Here is a 27,950-nt window from a genome sequence, read left to right on the forward strand (position 1 = left end):
GCGACCACTCTGTTGATTTGCCAACTGTATGGCTTTGATGCAGTTTGGTGAGTTTTCTAAAATAAATGGGTTTCACAGAGCTCAGTAAAGGTACACCTGGAACACCTCCTTCAGTATTCAAAGGTGACAACTAACGATTGAGTGCCTGTACAAGACAGCTTTGAAAATGCACAGATTTGGGGAAGCAATGACAACATTGCTGTCATGCTTGTCAAGGTGCATCATTGTGATGGTTTTCTGATAGCAGCCAAAGAGTATCTCACATGTAATGACCTTGATTGGCTCTTGAGTTATGGGCAGGTAAATGTTAATTTATGACAAATGTCTGCCAAATTTAGAATCATTTGTAATTCAGGAAGTATGTTTTCTGAATTTGCCTTCGTCCAACCCCTACAAACAGACGTTCCAACCAACCAAGTGAAACAGTAGCAAAGCATTTTCAATTACCGAAGGCAGCTGACAATGCAGTGTTCTCTGAAACCGCCTTTATAGGTCGAGACTGGCGTAGGCTGCATTTGCGCAGTCTCGCCTGCGAGAATTAATGTCTCAGAGTAGCGAGGGTAAACCCCACCCCTCTTCTCCATCGGCTGGCTTCCTAAACGGCGGCCAGCCATTGAAGAAGAGGTCTCTGTGACGTTCTCTTTTCGCTGTAAGCCCCGTCCTTTTCGGATTGAGGGGCGTGTTTTTTAAATTTCTTTCTCTCCTCTCCTCCAGCCAATGGAGAAGAGGGGAGAAAGAAAAACACGCCCCCCAGTCTGAAAAGGACGGGGCTTACAGAGCACTGCGAGCACTTGTTCTCTGACCTGCGGGGGGCGCCGTTTGTAATCATAGGCCCGGTAGTGACGCGTGACGCCTGTTGGAACTATATAACTAACTCCAATGTAGCATCTGTTAACTGCTCGCGTGATGAGCCCTTCTTTGCCTCCCAGTTACTCTTACCCCAGTCACGGGGGCTTCTGTACAAATGAAAATAAATGAAAGTAAATTTAATGAGAGATTCGATATCGCAGAGGGAAACCAACTCCCGGAATAAAAGTCTTGCACATTGAGTGTAAACACGAGCCACGGGGGAGGCTCAGCCCTGTACAACACCTTCCAACCACATCAAATCACCCCCGATTGACCACGGATCAGTAGGTTCCAGACACACGTCTGCGCTGATCAAAGCTTGCTCGCTGTCAGGTTTTAGCTGTGGGATATTCTCTTGCCGCTCCCAGGCCCACCCGCGCTCACGTGCCCCTCCGGTGACATTGTTTGTTAATTAAGCCTGAGTGTTTCACGTGTGGCGTGGGTAATACCTGCTCGCGAGCGCGCTCCCTCTTTACTCGCCTGCGAGACTTTTTACCAGGTTCTGCGCTGCATAGCTTGGCACTGGCAGCCATTGAAAATCTTCATCGAATGTTGGGCAATGGACACAAAGAAAGGATGTGTACCTGCTCTTATCTAATTAACCCTTCTTGCTTTCACTGTCCTTGCAGCGTGAGGTAGTAATGACTGGAGAAAAAAAGGGCGCTTTGCGAGCCCTGCATAGCTACAGAGATAACAAAAAAAAGTAACACACACTTCATCCGAAAATCCTTCCTAACTTTCTCTGATTCAGACACAGCACCGAGGGATGGCCGGTGCTCGGTGTCTGTGCAAGCACAGTACCTGCGGATGGCTGGTGCTCGGTGTCTGTGCAGGCACAGTGCCGAAGGAAGGCTGGTGTTCTATTTGCAGACACAGTACTGGGCGTTACCCGGTACCCAGTCCATTGCTTGATGCTGCTCCATATTCTCTACACAGAGTTAGATGTTGATGTTTATTTGAACATGGTGTTGCCTGCTGATGCTTATCTAGATGCAGCACCAGGGGCTGATCTGTGTCTAGGCGCAGCACTGCCACAGCTGTTCTAAGGAGTACAATACTGCACTGAATAGATACAGCACTGAGCACGGAAACCTGTTGCGCCTTAGATCAAGTACTGGCTGCTGGCTGCAGTGCAGCACTGAATACTACTTTCCATCCAAACAAAGACAGCTGCAGAGCGTTTTTCACATCGAGACATTACTAGAAGCTGCTCTGTCTCTGGACACAGTGCTAGATGTTGTTTTCTAGATAGGACTGAGTGTTGTTCTGTATGTAGACACAGTACTGCATGTTGGATACTGCTCTGTAGCTAGACACAGGTGGGTGATGTTCTTTATCTAGACACAGCACTGGCTGATATGGTGCTCTGCTAGACACACAATGCGGGATGCTGGCAAATGCTCTGTAACTATGCGCAGTCAGTGGTGGCTGCTCCGGGGCAGTGGTGGTGAATTACGCAGTTGGACAGTGCTGGCAGTTTTGTGTCCTTTGTGACTAAACGTGGGAAGCCACCGGACGCTCTTAAAGGTCGAATGTGATGGCGGACGGACCTGCGTCTGTCCGCCACCCCCGAGGTGGAGGGACCGCCCGCAGGGGCCGCGGCGTTCCCTCCATACCAATTAGGATGTGACCGCCACCCTGGCGGTCACATCCTGTATCTTTAACATTGTGGCGGGTGCTGCTTGAAGCAGCACCCGCTGCAAGGTTAAAAATGTATGCTTTGCATTTGCATGCACAAAGCGGCAGGCACCGCGTGGTGCCTGCCGCTTTGCACATGCAAATGCCGGGGGGGTACCATAGATACCCCCCATGTGCACCCCCCACCCCCCCAACACCCTGGGGGCCCGCAATGGGCCCCCAGAAGCAAAGGCCCACATGCTTTTCCACGGCGGAAAAGCCGCCGCGGAAAAGCATGATTACACACATATCCTAATTTGGCTGGCGGTGTTTTGCAGACACCGCCACCAAATTGCGGTCAACACCCACCCCGCGGATCAGCGGCGGACGGACCTGCCATCCGCCGCTGATCCCACCGCCATCATAATCGGGCAGTGGGTGTTTTCTATGACCGCAGCAGTGAATCCGCATCCTCCGGGCCGGCGGTGGCTTTCCACCGGCCCGGTGGATGCGGATTCACCGCCATCATATTCAACACCTTAGTTAGGAGGGCAGGCATTGGAGTGTTATGCGAGATGTGGGAAGAAGCAGTCAGTCTGGTCATACGACACACTTGAGGCTGAGAAGGATATGGGTAATAGAAACACAGAAGCTGCCGTCAGGACACGTATGGGGGAAGAATGAAAATATTTGCATAAATGAAACAGAAACCCTTCATATTCAGCTTAATCTCTAACTATTTAGGGGTATTAACATTAAATACATACAGACGTAGTTTGATTATTTTCTCATTTGACGACAGTGTATACTTCGATCATAGTTTCTACCGGCTTATTGGTTTTCTCCACATATTTCTTTCATTTTACCCTAGCAGAAAATTGACAAAACTTCCACACGCTTTCACATTTTATCCTGGAGATTTTGAGTGCCTCTGGTCATGGGTCCGGCTAAAGGCGAGCGGTAGCAACTGGGCTGTTGGGGAGGTCGGGGGCAAATAAAGATAGGGCGCGAAGTGGAGGGAGTTGGTAGTTACGACTGAGGGAGAGGGGACATGGCTTTGAGTATCAGGGATGTGAGTAGGGTTGCACAGCTGTATACGGAGACACAAACAAGAACGTTATTAGCAATGCAGGTAACCGGTTAACCGGGTGATCTGAAGTGTGCACATTTGCAGTGCTTGGTGCAGTGTTCCCTCAGCTTGTCCGCCCCCAGAGACAGCAGTGCACATCCTGCAGTTTCTTTATTGCTTTAACTTTTGTGACCCGGTTGTGTTGGGGGGGAGGGGGCGAGGTGCGGAGTTTGAATCTCTACAAGTAGTTCAATAGTCATACAAGATGCTGCTCTCGTAACTGTCTAAATAGCCTGTTCCGCTATGCCTATGCGCCCCTCACCAGGGAATCGCAAACTACCACTCAGAAGCCTGTGTTATGCCTGCAAACCAGTCATTTACCTTCCTTGGCATTAACACCCCTCTTCTCCTCCTGTTCTTCTATTGTAGACGTGGCTGCTGTAGATTTATTTGTATATTAAGTGTAGGGGCCATGCTTGGAGCGAGGGTTGAAGCATGGTTGTGGCAGCTCAACTGCACCTTAGCAGTTGTGTTGTTTCGGCGTGGGTTGCAGTGTCCACACCGGGTCTGTGCTCTGTTTGGGCTTCCCATACTTTGCACTGTGGTGGCCGAGGAGCGGATTTTCAGGTGACAATTGGGCCTAGTGACTTTAGGCTTGTGTCGTATGCTCAGAGTCAGCTTTCACTGTTCACCAACAGGTTTGCTCTTCGTGCTTTATGACAGGCACAGAGCCAGTGTGGACATAACCATTTTGCGATAGTAACTGCTGAACACTGATGCAGCGGTGTGAGTAAGCTTTCTGCACTGAGCCATGGATGATACTGCACTGATGATTCACTACTGCTTGGGGAGGAACCCACAACATGTCCGCGCCACATTCTGTTCCGGTAAGAAAAAATACTGTGGCGTAGAGTGGCGAATACCCAGTAGACAGGGTTGACCTCTGACACAGCACAGGTGGTTGACCTTTGCCACCTTTCATGGACCAGGACCTCCCCTGCTGCATAGTGAGATATGACCTCTCAACGTGCATGCGTAAGCGTGCTCGGGCTGACTTCTCTTCCTTGCAATAGAGCGGATCCATGGGAGTTTCAGTAGCTACATCTATCTACACATGAGAGTTCTCTGTTCCAAATTTGAACCTGCCCTCTGGGTGCCATGGGAAGATTTTCTGGGGGTACAGATATGATGAGGAAGCTTACTTGGGGTTGGAGTTGCATTATTTCCATTTGACATCTGGGACGACTTCTAGCTTGTTAGGTCTCCGCCTGCGAACTGCGCACATGCGCAGTCTCGCTGGGGGGACTTATTAGGTCTCCGCCTGCGAACTGCGCACATGCGAAGTCTCGCTGGGAGCCTTAATGTCTTAGAGTAGGGAGGTCAAGCCCCGCCCCTCTTCTCCATTGGCTGGCCTCCTAAACGGCGGCCAGCCATTGGAGAAGAGGTCTCAGTGACGACATTCTTTCCATCTAAGCCCCGTCCTTTTCAGTTTGGGGGGGCATGTTTTTTGTTTCTTTCTCTCTAGTGATGTGCTCATTCAAAAACACGCCCCCAGTCTGAAAAGGACGGGGCTTAGATAGAAAGAAGAACCATTTGTCTGTAAGCCCTGTCCTTTTCAGACTGGGGGGCGTGTTTTTGATTTGTTTACATCCTAGAAAGAAAGTCTAAAAACACGCCCCCCAATCTGAAAAGGACGGGGCTTAGAGACAAATGGCAGCGCTTGTTATATAGCGCAAACTCGACCCGAAGGTATCCAAGCGTGATTGGATGGAGGATGCATGGCTGACCTCTGCTCTGATGGGCATCTTAGGGGTCACAAACAGATGGCGGGGGCATTTCAATGTCGGACCATGTTTTCTGATCTGATTTATGTAAAACCTTTGGAAATCGGGCCTTCTGTGCTTGATGCTGTGTATGTAGCGTGTGCTTAATTGTGATCATCCTCCTGTCCTCACATCAGGATAAAACAAGCATTAATAATGGAGGCGAGTAGATGAGTGCCATTAATTGCTCAGGCGGGCCTCAGTGTATTCGCAGTGTCGCCGTTGGAGTAGCCCAGTGTTTTATGTTTCCCCCTAAACTGTGTGACCTGTCGACAGAAGCACAGGTGAGCGTGGCTCAAGAGGCTGGGCGCGAGCCGTCTCAAGGCTGATTTATTTACACCACTATGGTGGTGGCTTGTGGTGCCATAGTTGAAGCTTTTCCCTCACATAGCAGGAGCTTTGCCAATTTTATGAATGACAAATATGGTTTTTGATGGTCTCCGTAGCCATTTCATCTTTTGCCAGTATATAGACAGTAGTGCTTACTAAATATAGCGCCTCCTGATTACACTGTGTTATTATTTCAACTGGTAACGTATGTGTCGAATGTGCTCCGTGGCCTTTGGAGGGGTGCCCTCTCCCTCTGCCCAGGCATTTGCTTCTTTCCCCTTCCCAGCACACTCCGTTGTGTGCAACTTTTTTACTGGGTAGATTTCTACGCCCTTGTTCTCTGTGCACTATTTATTGCACATAGAGTTGAGCTTCCTGAAGTACCTCAACACTTTCGGAGTGTGTGTGATACCTTCTTCCACAGTGTGTGCTGCCTGATAACCCCTGTGACTGCCATTGGGCGCAGTATCGATTGTTGGAGGACACGTAAGAAGGGTCAATTTCAGCAGAGGGTGCTCCCCCCTCCTTGTATGTGGTTTAGGAGCCTGGGGGGAATGAGGGGGTGACGCCACAATAATGCTGTTGTCTGGGCGTGAATGGCGGGGTGTTCTCTGAAGGTGAAGCGCGGGGTCCTATGTTTTATTGTTGTTGGTGAATGCAGCCATTACTAGCGGCACGTGCTGATAGCTCCTCGAGCATGGCTTGGGGTGTAGGCTCTGTTTTAAGTGGTAGGACGGTCGGCCAATCGATTAATCAAAGCATTTGAACAGAGTTTTTTATAGTCCAATTTCGAGGAATGTTTGTATCGTATTACGGAGAGCTTCATTGCAGTCATAATCGTAATCGGGGAATCCGTGATAAAATCCTTCTCTTCCAAAAGTGGAGGCAGTCGAAGTCGAATCATGTGTGGACTTGGCGTTGCGATATTAAACTGAGGCCATTAACTGTGAAAACATAGCCCTACTCAAGATAGCAGCTCTGGCTTCTCTGAACCAGACCAAGAGGAGCAAGTTAGGATGAAGAGCAGCGGGGAGATGCTACAAAGTTTGGTTGAATCTGCGCAGAAGGTGAATTTGGAGTACACCAAGGTTAATGACATACCCCTCCGCTCACCGGTTAAAGGACCCACCCAACCAGCCATGTTGTAACAATCTCCCATAATAGGTGCTATAGAACCTTGCTTAGTTGATGACGTCAGTGGGGTTTTGAGGTATATTCTGACATCACTAACCAGTTGGCCTTTTCAAGGTTGGTCCAGTGGTGAAAGCTCGTGGTAAGTTCAACTCAGTAGTGCAATGAGGTGTGATCATGGTTTAAGAGCCATTTGATCAGTTCATACAATTTCGTCTCAAAAGAAGCCACATATTTTGGTAGTATTTTAAATTAAAAAACACCACATTATTTATCAGTGTAGATTTTTTCTGTTGAGCTCTGTTGATTACCTCAAGTGTTATGGCCAACACGCTGTTGCTAAACTAGTATTTATGTGCTAGCCTTCAGAAAGAAGTCACAATTCTGAATTCTTTCTACGATGGGGGAGGGGAGAGTGTTATGTGGTGTGGACTCCGCTGCAGAGCTAGTCTAGGTGCCTCCACTGAAGCCGAGCATCACCAAGAAGTGAATGTGCCAACACTGGAACACCGAACACGTGTGTGTATCAGGCACGAACTAATGCAGCGATTGATGTCAAATGCCATCTCCAACTAACGTAGTGTCAAATATGGTTGCTCGTTTTTATACATTACACCTGCTATTCCGGTGTGTGGTGCCTGAGTGAATATGTGCAACCGCTGTAGGAATCTGATCGACCCTATGTCGGTTTGGATTCTGGGCTGTTCGCTCAACTTGTCATCCTTCCCAGGGATCACTGTGATTGAACACCGCAAACGGCCTTTAGCGCCAAGAAACCCCTTAGAGTGCATGCACACGCTAGAAATATACCTGGCACATTACTGTTATGTTGTAGTTTGCACTCCAGACAGGCAGAGTGACCATCGAGCTACGGTTAATTAAGATAATCCCCGTGGAACCCTTAACACATTTTTCATCATAATTCTGATCAACAACTCTCATGATGGCGAGTGAAGAACTTTTCTCTATATCAAACGCCAACATTCCCTCAGGTGCGCCCACCTAACAGGGGTTGATGGCACGGATTTGAGAGCCCGGGCGCCTAGAGCGAGCACAAAGGCACGCGCTGCATGCTGCAGCTCTGAGCTCTCTGTGCTTCAGCCACCATCCAGCACCCTTTACACTCCGAGCACTAATTGCTGCATTACCGCTGCCCGGTAAAGACAGTCAGCAAAGCTCAGTAAAGCAAACTCCTCCTCCCCGCCCAGCTCTCCTGTGGTTATCCAGGGCTGCCAGTATCCATCAACTTCTCTCCAGGACATATACATCCACGGGAGGGTATACACTCAAACTATCGAGTTTTAATATCGATTTGCATTAATATCGAATTAAAAATATAGAATGGACACAATATCGAATGTACAGAATATAGACAACAAAAATATTGAATAGAATAGCAGTAATATCGAATTCAAAATATAGAATGGACAAAATATCGAATGGACAGAATATAGACAACACAAATATAGAATGGACAGAATATTGACAACAAAAATATTGAATTTGAGGTAAGTAAGTTAATTTCAATTTTCTAATAATATCCAATTTGTTAAAGTGATTTTTTATGTTAGTATATGTGTGAAAAGTGTATATTTATTTTATCATTTCTTTTAATTAATTAATTTTATGGTATTTAATTTCTGCGTAATATAATTCTGTGGCGGGTTGTGGGTTTATAGGGGAATAGGGTGGGAAGTAATTTCATTATAATTAATTACATTTTTTATTTATTTATTGGTATTTATTTTGAATTAATTGTTAACTAATTGTTAATTAATTAAAATATAATTGGTGATTAATTTTAATTAATTAATTGATAATTATGTTAATTTTAATAATTTATTTTCTGTAGCAGGTTGTGGGTTTATAGGGGAATAGGGTGGGAAGTAATTTAATTATAAATAATTTATTTTGTTAATTTATTTATTGGTATTTATTTTGAATTATTTGTTATTTAAATTTTTAATTGGTAATTAATTAAAATATAATTAGTAATTAATTTTAATTAATTGGTTAATTGATAATCATGTTAATTTTATTCATTTATTTTCTGTTGTGGGTTGTGTGTTTATAGGGGAATAGGGTGGGAAGTAATTTAATTGTAATTTATTAAATATTTTAATTTATTTATTGTTTTTTGTTCTAATTTTTAATTATTTTTTAATTGTTAATTAATTCATTGTTAATTGGTAAATACGTTTTATTAATAGGTAATAATTTGTAATAATTCATTTTTATTTGTATTTGTATTTGTATTGATTAATTATTATATTATATAAAATTGTTAATTACTTTTAATTAATTTGTAATTGGTAATAATATTTAATTTATTTTTATTTATATATGAAGTATTTACTTTCCCTACTGTTGCACTCTCTGGAGTGTGAATAGTAAGTTTTACCCCTACGCTATCCAACGCTTTCCCTACTGTTGCACTCTCTGGAGTAGGAATAGTCATTTTTACCCCTACACTATCCAACGCTTTCCCTACTGTTGCACTCTCTGGAGTGGGAATAGTAATTTTTACCCCTGCGCTATCCAACGCTTTCCCTACTGTTGCACTCTATGGAGTGGGAATAGTAATTTTAACACCTACGCTATCCAATGCGTTCCCTACTGTTGCAATCTTTGGAGTGGGAATAGTAAATTTTACCCTGCCGCTATCCAACGTTTTGCCTACTGTTGCACTCTCTGGAGTTGGCATAGTAATTTTTACCCCTACGCTATCCAATGCTTTCCCTACTGTTGCACTCTCTGGAGTGGGAATAGTAATTTGTACTGCTACGCTATCCAACGCTTTCCCTACTGTTGCACTCACTGGAGTGGTAATAGTAAATGTCACCCTTTCCGCTATCCTACGGTAAAAATATTGTAATTTTTTTAATAATATTACGGTTATATATATATATATATATATATATATATATATATATATATATATATATATATATATATATATATATTGCTTTGTCTCTTCTCACCACACTTCCTCATGGATGAAGTCACGGCACAGCAACAGGTTAGTTCACAGATATTTTATTTACACACCATGTGCAAAATAAAGTGCATCAAATAACGGCCTACGCGTTTCGGCTACTCCTAGCCTTCTACTGGACCATATATATATATGTATTAACAAATCAATTTGTATGTTTTTTTTACTTACATTAATTATTTATTATTTTTAAGGTTATTTAAGTATTTTAATTCTTTCATTAATTTATAATTAATTTAAAGCATTTTAAAAAATTCGATATTTTGACTAACTATATTTTTTACATCGATATTTTTGATTCGATATTTTTGTACTTACCTGTTTGGAGACAGGAGGTCGATATTTTGGTATTCTATATTTTTTCCTCGATATTTTTGTATTTAGATATTCTTGACGTCGATATTGTTTCAGTGATCCCCACGGGAGGTCAGATCATATATAACCAGCATGCATGCTGATTGGCCTCTGGGGATCTCCGGACTTTTCAGGGCCGGGCTGGTTGTTTCTGCTCCAGACTGTGTAATTGTGATAAATTAATGTTCCGAGGAGAACTGGCCTGGGGGGACCTTGGGACAATTCGGACTTGCCCTGTGCCGCTGAAAGGCTGGCAGGACAGCGAGTCACGTGTCTGCATACGAGTCCCTTTCTGTCCAGATGTGCCTAGCCTTAAGGAGCACTGCCTCCCTGAAATCTCAGGGTTCCTCCGGGCTAGTGCGCTTCTGTAAATGGCGGGAATTTAAAGATGCATGCACTGCTTTTGTGGCAGTGATTGTTAAGCAGCTAGAGCGACAAGATGATAATGAAGTGCTTCATCACTGTGCCATTTACAGGTCTGTGGTTCACTGCCCTTCTCTGGCAAGACGGAGTATTGTGCGCCTCAGTCAATAAATATTCCTGCACGGGTGTTTCATGCACAGCATTTGACCAATAAATGCATGCTCTGGTGAACCGTATTTTTTGGGAATGTTCCGTAGGACCTTGAAATGTTATTTCATATATAAGGTGTTGATGAAAACTAGACGTCGTTCATGTAATATTTGCTGATCCAGATTGAGGTAAAATGCCATTGCTTTATTGGTTCTTTACTTTGTTCTACATTTGTACAAGTGAAGCACACTGCGTTGTGAGTTATTATACATGACCCCTACCCAGAACAACACGTGCACACTGCGTTGTGTTAATATACATGACCTCTACCTAGAACAACACGAGGATAGAGCGGGTGTCGGCGGCATCGCGGTGCACCTCCTTTGGCACCAGGCACGTACTCACAGCTCCCTGGGTGCCATCCCAGTAATTAAATGAAAATATGTTTCCAGAACCGGGACGGCTAGGGTGAGCAACAGAGGAATTGGGGGTGGGGGGTCAGGTGGAGGGGAAGTAATGCAGGTTGGGCATTTGAGGGGGGTAATCTGCATAGAGAGAGCAAGAAAACACATGTACTCTCATGGAGTATTCACCACAGTAACAACACAGGAATGGGGTTTTCATAGGCCATTGTACAGCAAAAAAATGTACAGCGCCAGACTTCATCCTCAGCTTTCTCATGGGAACGCGCAAAGCAAACTCAAATGGTGGGTGCGCCCCTGCACTGCGAAGTTGAAGAGATCACCTCGGGATCTCCGTTCATTGCGATTTCTCTTGGTTTTGATTCAGGCAACCTCTGCTGTACATCGTCTTGAACGTATAGAGGTGTAAAACAACCACAAATAGCTGCCAATTTTTAAATTGGCGTAGTGTGACATTGCTGTGCCTGCAAAGAGCTGTGTCGCTCTGTGTGTGGCTCTGTGTGTGTGCGGCTCTGTGTGTGTGTGTGGCTCTGTGTGTGTGGCCCTGTGTGTGTGTGTTTGTGTGCAAATGCAATAGGTCTCCCATTTATGAGAGATTAGGCAATGACAATGCCATTTATTTATCTGTTTTCAAAACCAACACATAAATAAAAAGTTTGTCATTTACAATGCCAATAGCTCTAACTTTTGCAAAGGTGAGACCGTTGCATTGTAAATGCTAGTTGCAAGAAAGCCTTTTATGTTCTGCCAAACAGTGCTTAATTTGAGCCTTTGATTTCTGGTACTCGGCAACGGCACTTAATTGTTAGCAACGCCTCTAGCGACAGTCCACGAAATAGTGGTGCTGTCTGTCTAATTTTGAGATGAGCACAAGTGGGTTTAATAAGTCAACATACATTACAAATGAATATTACCTGCCACTCACATAATTAATTTTAACTTTGGTGTACTGAAATAGCTGAATTGTCACACTTGTAGGAGTGTGATGGTTAGTAGCTGTGTTGCTACTTCCATTGGCAACTTTGAGAGGGGCAATGGGTACTGCAGGCTGCAGTGTCCGAGAAGGGCCCAGGTAATTATAATTTTTTTTCAAATTAAGCTCTTTTTTTCCCAAACAAGTATCCAGTCATGTTCCGAGTACTCAATGAGGTTTTTTTTATGGTGTCACGTTTGCACTAATTATAATGAAGGGAAATCAACGATTTAGCTGTGGTGTAATGGGGACAATGAATAATGTGGTTCTAAAGTTGCTGGAAAGAGACACCAAGGAAGAGAAAGAAAGACCAAACCTGGTTTAAAGAGAGTAGGAAATATAGTCCAAATACATAAAAATAACAAGATATTTTTTAGCGCAGGCACTTTAGCAAAAACACTTTGGTCCTGATTACGACGGCACAGCACCGCCAGAGCTGCCCAAAGATTGACAGCCTGATTATGAGTTGAACTCGTACAGGCAGACTGTCTTGTTGCTGTTCCCACAGTGTTGTTCTGAAAAAGGGCACCGCAATGGGAATGGCACAAATGTTACAGCAAAGCATGGAATGTAAACAGTAGCGGCCCATGGTGGGAGTGCTGCTGGGCGCTGACGTGGGGTGGGGGAGGGGCAGGGTGGGGGGTTGTAAACTATGGATTACGGCCAATTAGAGGTAAGTAAACATATAAATAAATTAAACAAATTTCGATGTGCACACTGCATCGCATTTGGCGATGCAGCACACGCATGGAAATTAGTTTTATTAGCGCCCAGCAGCACTCCCACCAGGGGCCGCTACTGACTGTGAAGTCCATGCCGTGCTGGAACTGGGGGTGCAAGCAGACATGGGGGCACTTGTTTTCCCACCACCAGCCTTTTCATGGCAGGCTCACCGCTATGAAAAGGCTGGCGGTGGAGGATCCACCAGACTCGTAGTCAGCGCCTTTATTCCTATTGCTTCAGTCATATCTTTGCTTAAAACAAAAAAGTGGAAATAACTAGTGGTGTCAATCGTTAAAACAATGGTTCTAAGTGTTACCATGCTGGTTTTTTAAATAGTTCTTTCTCATTCCAGAATAAGCGTGTTTACCTTAATATGTGTATTTAAATAAGTAGTAATGAGTGTACTAGTGTAAGAGGATATACTGCAGCAGCAACATAATGAACATTGCTTATAAACCTTCCTATTATTTTTATATTTTTTCCAGATAACGTTTGACAACAAGGCACACAGTGGGAAAATTAAAATATATTTAGATAATGAGATTGCTATCAGGGAGTGCAACGAATGGCATATATCTGGATCCAGTAAGTACATTAAAAAAAGATATAAAAATGTGTAAACTATTTAAAAAAAATTAGAATGTCTTGGATGATGTATTCATGAAACTTTAAATGGTTTTCAATACATGAAATCAGCTAAACAAATGTAAACTGTATATATCGTGTTCAAGTTTAATTTGCTTTAGAGCTGTAAACTCACAGAATATTCTCATAGACAATTTGGGTAGTGTCTACGGAACAGCATACTGTACTATAGCAGCACGAAAGTGACCAGAAAAGGGTATATATCCTGTTCATTTTTATGTTACTCTTTTCATGGATCTTGGGAAGTCCGTCTTACTACAGACAGCTTCACCTACCTTTTGTAGACCTATTATTTCCAGTGTTTAACATTTATCTACAGTGGGTCTGTCACTTACTCAAAATTGGAAGGCGTTCGTGAGGAAATGAGGTGGATTATATTGTGTGGATTTGCTACTTCACCATGTAATACATTTACCAACCCCTTTAGGACCAGTTGGTTTAATTTCTTAAACCTTTAGTTCACTCTTGCTGTGGCTCTGAGCAGTCAGGCTTACACAAAGGAACAAGTGTAAAGCATTTGAACAGTCCCAGAACAATTGAAGAAGAAATACATGAGACACTCAAGAAATCTGTCACCAATTTATAAAAACAGGCTTTATTTTTATGTATTTATACACACCAAAATAAAAAGGCCAACTAGAGGGTTCCAGAGATACAGAATTTACAAGGTACAGTAAATATGTCTTTTTGTACTCAACCACAACCAAGCATTGGCAAATTCAAGGAGTTTGACCCAGAAACCTTTTCAAGAAAAACTTAGTTAAGTATCAGTGTGGTTACTGCAAGTTTATTTAGGGGACTAACTCCAGCAACAGCCAGTCAGGAGGCCCAGCCAGGTCCCCAGAAACAGTCATCTTGAAGGACAAAGCAGTCTTCAGTGACTTCCAGGCACGTTTATCTCCTCATTATAAACTCCTATGTAAGTGGTCCTGATGCTAGGTATACAGGATGCTGCAGATGCTCAAGGATGCTATGGGTCCGATGTGGTCGATGGGGGTGTTCCTGCCGCTACTCTTTGGTCCACAGGCTTGGTGCGGTGATCCTAGCCACTGGGGTGGATGCATAACAAAATTAGCTTGGTCGTGGCAGAAGTCCAGTCACCACTGGACTACCAGCCAGTTCAATCACAGGGAATAATTTCTTAGATAGTAGCTTGCCTTCAGGGCAACCAAAATATACTCCGGCAACTCTCAGGGGTTCAATACACTTGGGTGCAACTTTGAGCATCAGGCCCTGGTCCTCGTGCTGCATGGCGGCGAATAGCAGCGGTCAGATGATTTGGGCTAACAAGTTGTCCCAGGAGGCTTCTTCAGCTGTTGTGCCCTGCACTCCGAACAGGAAGTCAACCAACTGACCCTTGGAGTCTCTTGCTTTGGCTGGGCGGAGGAATCTCCTTCTCCATAAGCAGGACCCAACAGGCACAGTCTTTTCTCCTTTGCTAGCCACCAGGTTCAGCAGGTGCAGTCCATATTGGTTCAGCCTCCTTTCGCCGGGTTCTTGGTGCAGCAGGCCAGTCCTTCCTTGGTTCTCCTCTCCAATCTATTGAGATCAGAATTTTCGGTGCCAGGGGTGCCATTTTTATGTCTAGAAAATACCCTTGGTTGGGATATGGTCACTGGCCAATGGGCTACTAGTTTCCCTCTTTCCTGATGACCACTTCCTGCAAATGGTGGAATTTAGCTGTCCTAGAATTCTCCACTGAGCCGACTTCCAACAAGGCTGAAGCCTTCTCATGGAATATAGTGCTCCCTAGCCCAGAGGTGTGGCTATGTAGGGGGCTACACACCCATAAACAAAAGTTTGGCAACTAGCTTCCTCTCTCCTTCCCAAGTGGCAGCCAATCTACCTAAACAGTAGAGCCAAGTGTGCAACATTTACCTTGAAACACCTGTGTGGCGTCTTGACAGGGAGAGGTAAAACCTCTCCTGTGAATACATCAATTGTTTCTTTTTCCTGGGATTTGTTTGCATGTCTCCCAAGGAGGGCGGGAAGCTGTCCCAGGACAGAGCCCATGTGCAACCATGGATGTGCACAGGGGACTTTGTAAAAGTTGCACACTACAACAAGTTACATTAATTTTGACTTGAGTATCAAGTTGAGCTTAAGGTAAGGAGTTGCCTGATACCTTGGAACATCAGCTATGGTTGCACTATTCTGGAGTTAGCCCAGCTGAGGTGCCAGCATGGCAATACTGTATTCACCAATGGTACTATCAAATCATTCCATAGCAAAAAACAACAGTTTTGCCTTTTTAGTGGCCGAAGAGGTGAAATACAGGTTCTGCCCTGTAAATATGCCACACCCTGTCTTAAGGCTCGACAAGCCTGCCATAGGGGGCATACACATATTACAGGGGGAGGTTGTTTTTTTTTTAAATGGCAAAGTCATGTTAGCAGTTTAAGAACTGCTCTTTCAGTCTGCGGAGGCAAACTGGGAGACATCTTTTACCCTTTTCACACCCAGGATGGCACAACTAGTACTGCAGTCCCTGGACTGACCCTCAAACTTGCTGGCGCTGGGTATCCTGGATGCCGTATACTGGTGAAGTAAGCTGGCATATGCAATTCAATATAAGCCAATCAATCATACCTTGGTTTGGGGTCAGGACACAGGCACAGAGTTCTGGTTAGCAGGCCACGGTTTACTCTCAGAGTCACAAAATCAGCAGCATCAGTCCAAAACTTTAGTGGTGACCATGCAAAAAGAAGCATTTCCTCACAGTGTTGCTGTCTATCTCTCATCTGCTATCTACTGCTAATATAAAGGAGCTACTTTCTTAGCCATGGCAATTCAAAATTGTATTTTTTCAGTCAGAAAACAATAAACTCAATACCATGTTGTTCTGTATGTGCTAAAGGTGGCTTCTTTCTATACCCAAGTGCTGATATGAACTGAGAAGGTTAGTAACTATGGGCGAATTTTGCGGATCTGCGGTCTGCGAATTCACGCGAAATCGCAAACAAATCCGCGAATTCGCGGATTGTCCCGCGAACTTGCAGATTTTTTTGCGATTTGCACTCTATTCAACTGAAGTACTTTCTACTGGCTAATCAGTAAGTGCTACCTCGTTGGGTACATGTATAGTGCTTTTCCTAAACTGCAGCTGCATAAAGGGCCAGATGATTTGTCTCCACTGACCATGTGTGCCTGTAACTTTGCCACCGCGCCAAAAGACGCCGAGGTCCCTTGAGTGAGCTGTCCATCATAGTTGGGAAAGGGCGGGAATAAGTTTGATACCGCTAGTGTGTGGTGCGGGGCCAAACGGGCGGGGCTTCTATGCGTGTCAACATGCCTCTTGTGTATAAAGGGTCAGAGAGCAAGCAGGGCAGCGGGTGAGGAGAAAGCAGCCTCCTGGTCACAGGAACTACACGGGGATTGCGCTTGAGAAACTCAGGGATTCAAAGACCTCCCTCGAGTATTACAGGTAATTTTCGATGGCAGATATGGGGTTAAAGCACACTTACCCAGCCTCGACCGTGCTCACTAATGTTTTGGGCTGATTAAAACGTTACTGAATTTGAGGTTCAACTCGGGCACCTGCTTTATTTATATCTGTAAGTGCTTCCTGTTGAGGTTTAATTTTTGGCCCACAGGAAGCACTTATAGAGTTAAGGCAGGTGCCCGAGTTGAAGCTAACTTTGTAACCATTTTAGAATGGCGCCGGAAAGCTGCCAGAGTTGAAGTTGCAACTTGCAAGTAAGCAACTTCAACTCTGGCAGCTTGCCGGCACCATTCTAAAATGGCTACAAAGTTAGCTTCAACTCGAGCATCTGCCTTAACTGTAAGTGCTTCCGGTGGGCCCAAAAAAAAAATCAGCCCGCGAGCGGATGTGCGGATTTTTCAGCTATTTCGCGAGATTCGCAAAATTACCGAAAATCCGCAAATTCCGAGAGCAGAACGGATTTTTGGCCCACAGTTAAAGGTTAGCGTAACTTGCTCCAGAACATATTTGGAATGTATTTAGAGCCATGATAATGGCTATTGTCATTGCAACTTGGCATCCGAAAATGTATTTTGAAGATAGAAGAGGAGTGGCAATTAATAGGCTTGCAAAAGTGAATATGCAATTTTATATACTGAAGACACAGCCCTCTGTGATCTGGGCTGCTAGAAAGAAAAGCACAGTCAACTTGTCACCATTGCATTTTTCCACTTTCAACAAAAGACATTAAAGGACATCTTGTCTACTCATAATTCTCTGGTATCCTGATATTGACTTCAGACCTCAAGTATTTACATAAGGAACTGCAGCTTGATTACTGTAAGGATATATGCCTGACTTGATGGATTTCTATTAATAATCGAAGGTACTGCAGCCCTGTACATAAAGGATTTGTATCTGGCTCCCAGTATAGTATTTTGTTTGGATGTGCTATATCCTTCTACTTTAAACATGAGATAATTGTTTTTCTTTTTGCACACTATTGCATCGTTATATTTTTAGCTCATGCCTATGCAAGTACCTGTTCCTCATTTTATTTTTAATCTGGAATTTGTATTCAGTTCAAATACAGTAAACTGTCACCTTATACAAAAACATTTATTCTTCCGTTATAGGTAGAATACTTAACTGCATGTGTACAGGATATATATTTCACCTTTTGCCTGTGGAAAAAAAAGGTCATGTTAGTGAAGTTACATTTACTCATATGTCTCCATCGAGGGGATCCTCTTCCTGGAAATCTGAAGAACATTGTCTTCTTTGAATCCATCTACTTTTGTGTAGTAAAGCAGGAGACTGTGGATTACCTTGCAACAGACTTCAATCAATGATACTTCTTTGTGGCTTCCAGGTGTTTTTTAGAAAATAGAAGAAGTACTTTATAGCATCACAGGAGCCTCCAGTAGTCCTGGATGGGAAACAGCCATTACAATACAGCTGTTTCCTGGCCATTACAACACAAGCGTTACAACGCATGCGTCTAACGCTTACACTTGACTACGCATTTTTTTTTACTACACATATGCTTTTACCACGCATGCCTTTACAGTGAATTTCGTTGTAAAGGTATGCATGGCAAAGGCATATGTGTAGTAAAAAAATATATGCATTTGCGTGGAAACAGCCGTATTGGTAGGTGATCCATGTTAGATACTCTTCTGCTTCCTCACAGTGACGTGCACTGCCCCCCTCAGACGAGCTGCCTGCACGAACCACGAGGAGAGATGTAATGGGAATTGAACCTGGAGCGGGAGGCTACTATTTTAGGGGCTGGTGGCAGGGGAGGTCGCGCAGGGGTAGTGTTGTAGAGTTTAGGGTAGGGAAAAGCCTGGTGGCGGGGGAGGGGTCATGCAGGGGTAGTGTTTTAGGGTTTAGGGTAGGGAAAGGGCTGGGGGCCAGGAGGTCCTGCAGGGGTTGGGTTTTAGGGTTTAGGGAAAGGCAAGGACAGGGGGCCAGGAGGTAGTCGCATTGGGGTAGGATTTTAAGGTTTAAGGCAGGGGAACGGTACTTTTTTAGAAGGATTGGGGCTCTGGGCGGAGTGCGCCAGGGCCCGGGATTAGGGTTTAAGGTAGGGGTCAGGGAAACCTTTACCATGCATATGCTTTTATCATACTTGCTTTCACAACAAATTTTGTTGTAAAGGCATGTGTGTTCAAGGCATATTGGTTGAAAAAATATGCATGGTAAAGGTATGTGGTGTAATGGCATTTGCGTTGTAATGCATGCGTGGTAAAGGTATGCGTCAAAGCAGAATGCGATGTAACATCATACAACCGTCCTGGGCATCTTCTACTACCCTGGGAACAGTCCATGCATTACCGACTCAGTGATGATACTTTTTGCTGATGTCACTGTCCCGATTTCCATGCTCAGTGCTCTCAGCAAGTCTGCGGCTTAATCACATCCCCAGAAAGAATTGGTAGGGCGTTTCATTTGCAGGGCACTTGCATGTACATCTACCATGTTTAAGACATTAATCAAAATTAGAAATTTACATTGAGAGAAATTAGAAAATTGCCCTGAGGCTCACCAGAGTTAATCTAATGAGGTATATAACCACTTGACCCACTATATTTTAGTGACCCGATTTAAAGAATCCAACCTAGTGTCGTTCGCATACAGAAAACACATACCCCTGGGAACATTTGTACTAGGTTTAATAAATATAGTAATACTAAATACATTAGAGACATATTTGGAACAGCCTCAGAACTTAAAATGAAAAAGAAGGTAGAAAAACTTGGGGTGATGGATATTTGTATCAGTACATACGAATACATTTTAGCAGACAAACATGTAGCTCATTGATAGAATGGACAGTCAAATTGTACAACTGGCTCATTTAGAACATAAAGATACACTTGGAAGCAATTTAACTTTATTCTCAACATGGTACTAGATTGTTCAAATAAATTGCGAACTGGGTGAAAGGAAAATATGGGGATGGAAATGCAGCATCCAAGGCAGGGTCACAATCTACTAGATATTTGAGGGTGTCAATAGAAGTTGGAAAGCAGTTTACTTACTATCCAACATAATATAATTGCCCATCTTGAATCAAATACTTTGTTGTGATTATGTGGAGAGGTCAGTTTGATACCATAAATAGACCAAATTATACTATCTGACCATGCTCACATAACTATTTCCATTGAGATACACAAATACGAACATAATTATCTGTTTGGAGATAATTTCTCAAAAATTCTCTCCAAGCATTTACAGATTTTAAAATTGATGTCGGGCAAGCTGTTTACAAATATGTTCAGGTAAATGTAGCTACCACCTCCTACCTCCTTTTTATGGGAGCAGAGTAATTTAAGACCGCTACAAAGTGTGCTTAATTGGATTTAACATCAAACTGTATGCCAGAACTAAAAAAAAAAGGATATGACCAATTATATAATATTGGAGATAAATACAGCTAAAAGTTCTATGAAGTTACATTTGAAACAGTACAAAAATCTTTGAGATCTTGGGATTGAAGGTAATAGATGCATTTGTTCAACAATTGATGTGTGGACAAGCGCTTTGAAAAACATGAAAATGTAAGTAGATTTGTAACAGTTCACAAGAAAGGGAAGAAAAGAGATCTCATTAGCTCTTTTGTGAACGCAAAAAGTGGAACATGAAGATATGGATAGGTTTTCAGAAAATATTATCAGACATTGAAGCCTATTCACAAACTGCTTTTTTTCTCAAGCAAACGTTATTAAAGGTTTTACAATAACCATAGTAAAAACAGACAAAACAGCCTGCGTCATATTGCTGTGGAGTCGAAATCATCAGCATGCTCCATCCAGTCTCACCAGATCAAAAGAGGGGGAGGGTATTAGTCCAGTTTGGGACCAATGGCATAGATGTGACCCTAGGTGGGAGGAATGAGAATGAGAGAAGGGCAGGGAGCAAGTAAAAGTAAATGGGAGTGTAAGCAATGCTGCAGATTGAAGCGATGGAGTGGTCCCATGGGCCAAGGTGAGTGAGGTGTCAGGGACACAAAGTGTGTGGAGTGTGGGCAGTAATAGTAGAGGTAGCTCACAGCGGGAGTGCAGCGAAGGGCCTTTATGAGCATATCAGGGGACGTGGCCTCTGCATCAGCCATTCTTGCCTCTTCTAAGACTATATCTCAGGTGGAGGCAATGGGGTACTAGGGGAGTTCTCAGGATTTCTTCCTGTACAAGGCCATGCTCTCTGTGGTAAACAGTCATAATATCGATTCCAAAATATAGAATGGACATAATATCGAAGTAAAAATATAGAATGGACAAAATATCAAATGGACACAATATAGTTAGTGGTTAAAAATATCGAATTTAAAGTAAGTAATATCGATTTTCAAAATATAGAAGTCAAAATATCGAAGTATACAATATAGGCATTAAATATATCGATTTTTTAATAATATCATTTTTTTAAAGTGTTTTGTATGTTAGTATATGTGTGAAAAATGTATATTAATTTTTGTAATGTATGTTTAATGTATTTTAAGTAATTAATTTTATGTTATTTAATTTTTGCGTAAATTAATTCTGTAGCGGGTTGTGGGTTTATAGGGGAATAGGGTGGGAAGTAATTTAATTATATTAAATTAAATATTAATTTTTAGCAATTACTAATAATTTTTAATTAAATTTTGCTTTCTAGTTCTGTAGCGGGTTGTGGGTTTAAAGGGGAATAGGGTGAGAAGTAATTTAATTGTAATTAATTAAATATTTTTATTTATTTATTGGTATTCATTTTGAATTTATTGTTATTTTGTAATTGGTAATTAATTTTTATTAATTGCCAATTAATTTGTATTAATTGTTAATTATGTTAATTTTCTAAATTTATTTTCTGTAGCGGGTTGTGGGTTTATAGGGGAATAGGGTGGGAAGTAATTTAATTGTAATTAGGTAAATAATTTTTCTAATTTATTGGTATTGATTTTAAATTTATTGTTAATTAATTTTTAATTGGCAATTAATTTTTATTAATTGGTAATTATTTTGTATTAATTAAATATTTGATAATTATGATAATTGTATTAATGTATTTTCTGTAGTGGGATGTGGGTTTATAGGGGAATAGGGTGGGAAGTAATGTAATTGTAATTAATTACATATTAAAAATACTTTTTGTGTATTGATAATTAATTTACTGTTAATTTTTAATTAGTATTAATTTTTATTATTAATTAGTTTTTGTTATTGAAAATTAATTAGTTGTTAAATAATTATGAATAGGTTAATAATTTTTAATAACTAATATGTAGTTGTATTTCTGATTAATTAGTAAATTGGTTATTAATTTCAATTAATGTTTTATTGGTATTGATATTTAATTTATTTTTAATAATATATTAAATCATTACTTTCCCTACTGTTAAACTCACTGGAGTGGGAATAGTCATTTTCACCCTTCCGCTATCCAATGCTTTCCCTACTGTTGCACTCTCTGGAGTGGGAATAGTATTTTTTACCCCTACGCTATCCAACGCTTTCCCTACTGTTGCACTCTCTGGAGTGGGAATAGTAATTTTTACCCCTACGCTATCCAAAGTTTTCCCTACTGTTGCACTATCTGGAGTGGGAATAGTAATTTTCACACTCCCGCTATCCAACGCTTTCCCTACTGTTGCACTCTCTGGAGTGGGAATAGTATTTTTTACACCTACGCTATCCAACGCTTTCCCTACTGTTGCACTCTCTGGAGTGGGAATAGTAATTTTTACCCCTACGCTATCCAAAGTTTTCCCTACTGTTGCACTATCTGGAGTGGGAATAGTAATTTTCACACTCCAGCTATCCAACGCTTTCCCTACTGTTGCACTCTCTGGAGTGGGAATAGTAATTTTTACCCCTACGCTATCCAATGCTTTCCCTACTGGTGCACGCTCTGGAGTTGGAATAGTAATTTTTACCCTCCCGCTATCCAACGCTTTCCCTACTGTTGTACTCTCTGGAGTGGGAATAGTAATTTTTACCCTTATGCTATCCAACGCTTTTCCTACTGTTGCACTCACTGGAGTGGGAATAGTATTTTTTACCCCTACGCTATCCAACACTTTCCCTACTGTTGCACTCTCTGGAGTGGGAATAGTAATTTTTACCCCTACGCTATCCAACGCTTTCCCTACTGTTGCACTCTCTGGAGTGGGAATAGTATTTTTTACCCCTACGCTATCCAACGCTTTCCCTACTGTTGCACTCACTGGAGTGGGAATAGTATTTTTTACCCTCCCGCTATCCAACGCTTTCCCTACTGTTGCACTCTCTGTAGTGCGAATAGTAATTTCTACCCTTACGCTATCCAACGCTTTCCCTACTGTTGCACTCTCTGGAGTGGGAATAGTAATTTTTACCCCTACGCTATCCAAAGCTTTCCCTACTGTTGCACTCTTTGGAGTGGGAATAGTATTTTTTACCCCTACGCTATCCAACGCTTTCCCTACTGTTGCACTCACTGGAGTGGGAATAGTATTTTTTACCCCTCGCCATCCAACGCTTTCCCTACTGTTGCACTCACTGGAGTGGTAATATTAAATATTACCCTCCTGCTATCCTACGGTAAAACATTGTACATTTTTTATTAATAACTTAAAATAATTATATCTTAATTTTAAGGTTATTTGAGTAAGACATTTAAAAAAATTCGATATTTTGACTGACTATATTTTTTACAGACTATATTTTGGATTCAATATTTTTGTACTTACCTGTTTGTAGATAGGAATTCGATATTTTGGCATTCTATATTTTGGTGACTATATTTTGGTAAGTCTATATTTTGTCATTCTATATTATGTCAGTGATCTGCTCTCTGTATATGCCCACTTGAAGAGAGCTTAAGGGAGCAAAGGAGCAGGAAAGGTGGGCAAGAAGTCTTGTCCTCCCTCCCATGGTAAAGATGGCATGGACTAGAGAGATTGTGCCTTGGGTTGGGTGTCCACAATGGATCAGAGGCTGCAGTGGATGCACTTTATTTGACCATACCTTAAGTAGTGCCCTCTGTGTAGTGTGAACTGATCCAAGAGGTCTTCAAACATGAGGATGCAGCCTTTCTCAAAAAGGTCGCCATGACTAGCTAGATTGAAGCGGTGCCAGTGCACCAAATCACCTCAACTAAGGGGGTCACAGAGGTTGGCGAGACACAAAAGGGAATGGCAGATGTGTACGATAGGGTGCCCCAGGTACTGCAGAGAGCCTGTGCATAAGATAATAGCACTACCTGGAGTAGGCAGGACGGGGGAAGGAGGTGCCAAGGGCCAGGGACACAAGTGTGTTGAGGCTGTGCACATGGAGTGGAGCTTCTTCCACACGTTTCTTCTAGGGAGAGCCCTGCTAGCTTAGGTCTAAAAGTTGTGCCAACAAGAAATAGAGTTTGAAGTCTAGTGCCCCCAATCCACTCTGGTCTGCAGGAAGGCACAACTTCTGGAGCTACACCCTGGGATGACTGGTGTGCTAGTGGAGTTCAACAAGGAGCAAGTCCAAGGCCACAAAAAACTTCAGAGGGAGCGTGACTAGCTAAATATAAGAAAAGGTGAAAGAAGATGTACATTTTGGACAGGGCAATTCACCTGATTGAGCAAGATTCATTGCCTTCCAGAATGCAAGTTGGGAGGTCAGGGCAGTATTCGCCCTCATCAGATTGCATTCCAGCATTCCAAGATTGGAGTGATAGATTCTGATCCCCAAATAGTGGAACAATGTACCCTTCCAGCGAGACAGTTCTTGGCAAGTCAGAGGTCGGGGGAGTGAACTGCGGGAGGCGAGTGCAGAGCATAGGACATTGCTTAGTTCACAGGGAGACTGGACACTGTCACACAGTTGTCAAGGATCACGCCCAGTTATATGCTGTTGCAGGGTAGATCACATAGATCATCAACATATAGCGATACCATGTGGACCCCATCTCAAAACTAGATTCCCCATTCCACTCCCCTGCCCTCAAGCGAGCTGCCAGTAGCTCTATGGCAAGTGCAAAAAGTAGAGGGAGAGGGGGCAACCCGGCCCCATGCCTTGATAGATCAGGAAAGAATCAGAAACAAGTCAGCCAAGCCAGACGTGTGCTCGAGGTCAGAAGTCGAGCAGATGGATGTGTCTGATGATGCGGCGGCCAAAGCTGAATTGTTGGAGCGTAATGAAAAAGAAATTCCACTACAGGGTATCAAATGCCTTTTGGAGATTGTGGCTAATGGCCTAGGTAGGGGCCAGGCTTGATTAGCCACCTCTATGAGTCTATAAAGTAAATGTAGATGGAGAGATGTACCTCTGTGAGGGATACATCCGCATCGGTTGCATTGGATCAGAGCAGGGGTAGCATCTGAGTGACCAGGATTTTCCTGAGGATTTTATAATCATAATTGAGGATGGCAACTGCTCTATATGATGCTGGGTCCTCCGGAGGGGAGCCTTGTTTGGGGATTGGGACAAGCAGCACCTCTGGGAGAGACACAGGCAGTAAAGCTCTGCAAACTTGAGCACCAGGGTTTCAGGGAAAGCATGATAGAATTTGAGCGGTACCAGTTGTAGTCATTGGGTGGTACTGGACATTCTCCAGATCTGAGCTGCAATAATTTACTACTGTTTGGGGTCCGTCTGCAGCTGTAATAAATTTAGAAGCGAAGTCTGTAAATAGTAAGGGGTGTACTCTTTTTTGTGGGTGGGGGCTTGCCTGTTGTCTCGGCCCCCCCCTCCTTTGTCTTTTCTCTTCTTGTCTTTCACCTTTTGGACTGAGGGGAGTAGTGGAAGCAAGACACGTGAGGAAGATAGGTATGGTCTTCGTTTTTTTTATTATTAGGGGAATCAATGTGACACTAGTGGAGCAGTCTTATTAGGTCACAAAACAATAAGGTTGAACAAAGCAGGGGGGGCAGTCTACTTCTTCTGCAGGGACCGGTTGCTTCTAGGCCGTAATTCTTTTCCAAGGTTATTCCCCTTGAAATTTAAGGATGTCCAACAACCATCATCAAACCTTTTTTTTCAGCTAAAATCCATAAAAAGTTACAGTCACAGGAATATATAATTCATTAACAATTTCAATAAAACAAGATAAGAAAACATCCAATTTACATTAGGTGAAATCAACAGTGGTTAAAATTGATGAATGTTAAGTAGAAACAATACTACTAGTCCCAACGCTAAGAAGATTGTCCTAATGGACACGTATAGTTCATGGGAATATAAGTCCATATATAGTAAAAACAAATTAGTAAACGGGCCATGTAAATAGCAATGTCTCCAATACCGACAGTAGTAGAGAACAACATATAGGGGGATAGAACAATGTATAAGCCTTCTTTGCCTTTTTACTACGATCTGGATATCCTGGGAAGCGAATTGTTAATGGCCTTCTTCCTCTGGTTCCAGGCACAGAGCAAGTAACACGATACTGCCAATGCAAGTAATTCCCTAGTGTCGCTCTAAAGGAGCCTTAGTGCTTCCCTGCAGTGTCCCACACCCATAGAGTTTAATGCTGCTATCAGCCATTTCTTTCGCTCATTTCTATATTTTGGGCAGAAGAACATAAAGTGTTCTAGAGTTTCTGCGATGGTAGGACAATTTGGGCAAAACTTGGAATTTGCATGTGACTTGTCCTATTTCGATGTGTGAGTTCTCAGGGAGGGTATTCCACACCTGAATTGAACATATAGACATTTAGAATGGCGTGGATACATGTAGGTCTCTAGGTTGTAATTACATCTATGGAGATTGAACTGACCACTTATGGTATTTTCCTGGTATGCTTTCCAGGGTTGCAGTAAAATATCCTCCCAAAACCGAGTTTTCACTCTAGGGCGACACTTTTTTAGATCGGCTCCGGGGTGTTCCATAATTTAGCCATGCCTATTCTATGGGATATGACTTTTATCGCCTTCAGCTAAGGTATATATATATATATATATATTTTTTTTTCTTCAAAATCTTTGTTGAGAAGATTCAAGTCAGACACATTGCATCATGCTATATATTTGAAACAGATACACAGAATGTTCCAAGCCAGACATTAGAAATGTGAACCAACAATCCCCTACAGGAATCAGGATCTATGTAGTTCTGTAAACATTAGATGAATACACTGTGAGTCACTCCCCTCGAGGGTCACATACTCAGCTAAACTTCTGATTGTAAGTACTACGGGCTGGGGGGGACAAGGATGGGGGGAAGGCGGTTACTAACCAGCATTGGCGGCCGCCATGGGCGGGGTGCCGGCGGGGAGAGGCAGCGCCGCTGGAAGTGGGAGCGGAGGTAGGTCACCAAGTGTGCCGATACGTCAGCAGGAAGGGATCGCGCGGGTAATAAATACCAGAATTCCGAAAGCAATGTTGACACCTAGAGGCGTCCTCCAGCCAGCTCTCCACCCTGAATGTTCTGCCATTGTGCAACATTCCGTCCATCAATTGTTGTTTTTGCATTTTTCACCCCGAGTGGGACAGGTATGCTCAGACATGAGTCCCGTGCTCTCCAGGCCACTGGAATCAAGCTATCCTGGCTGATGACGGCTGATAGCCAGAAACCGGATGCTTGATTCCGGTCCAGAGAAGACATGGCTTGGCAGTTCGGGCTGGACTGTTCCCATGAGGCACAGGGTCAAAACTGATTTGCATATGGCCATGTCTGAACTGGGGTGGTCTGGTGAGCAAAATAACGATGGATTAAACCCAGATCTGTGACTGGGGGTGAATGTTCTGCCATTGTGCAACATTCCGTCCATCAATTGTTGTTTTTGCATTTGTTACCCCGAGTGGGACGGGTATGCTCAGACGTGAGTAAAGTGCTCTTCAGGCCACTGGAATCGAGCTATCCTGGCTGATGACGGCTGATAGCCAGAAACCGGTCCCAGGATGCTTGATTCGGGTCCAGGGAAGACATGGCTTGGCAGTTCGGGCTGGACTGTTCCCATGAGACACAGGGTCAAGACTGATTTGCATATGGCCATGTCTGAACTGGGGTGGTCTGGTGAGCAAAATAACGATGGATTAAACCCAGATCTGTGACTGGGGGTGAATGTTCTGCCATTGTGCAACCTTCCGTCCATCAATTGTTGTTTTTGCAGCTCTCCACGCTAGGCGCAGGTCTACGG

General features: G+C 43.1%; 1 protein-coding gene across 1 annotated transcript in view; it reads left to right on the plus strand.

Annotated features, from left to right (window-relative positions):
* MCOLN3 (mucolipin TRP cation channel 3) overlaps window positions 1-27,950 on the plus strand; it is a 486,326-nt gene that overhangs the window by 240,884 nt on the left and 217,492 nt on the right. The window contains exon 7 of the mRNA XM_078659269.1: window positions 13,285-13,384. Within this exon, the coding sequence (XP_078515395.1) occupies window positions 13,285-13,384 (100 nt within the window). The remainder of the gene's footprint in view (window positions 1-13,284; window positions 13,385-27,950) is intronic.

This window comes from Lissotriton helveticus, chromosome 1_1 (assembly GCF_964261635.1).
Source record: "Lissotriton helveticus chromosome 1_1, aLisHel1.1, whole genome shotgun sequence".
Taxonomy (NCBI): Eukaryota; Metazoa; Chordata; class Amphibia; order Caudata; family Salamandridae; genus Lissotriton; species Lissotriton helveticus.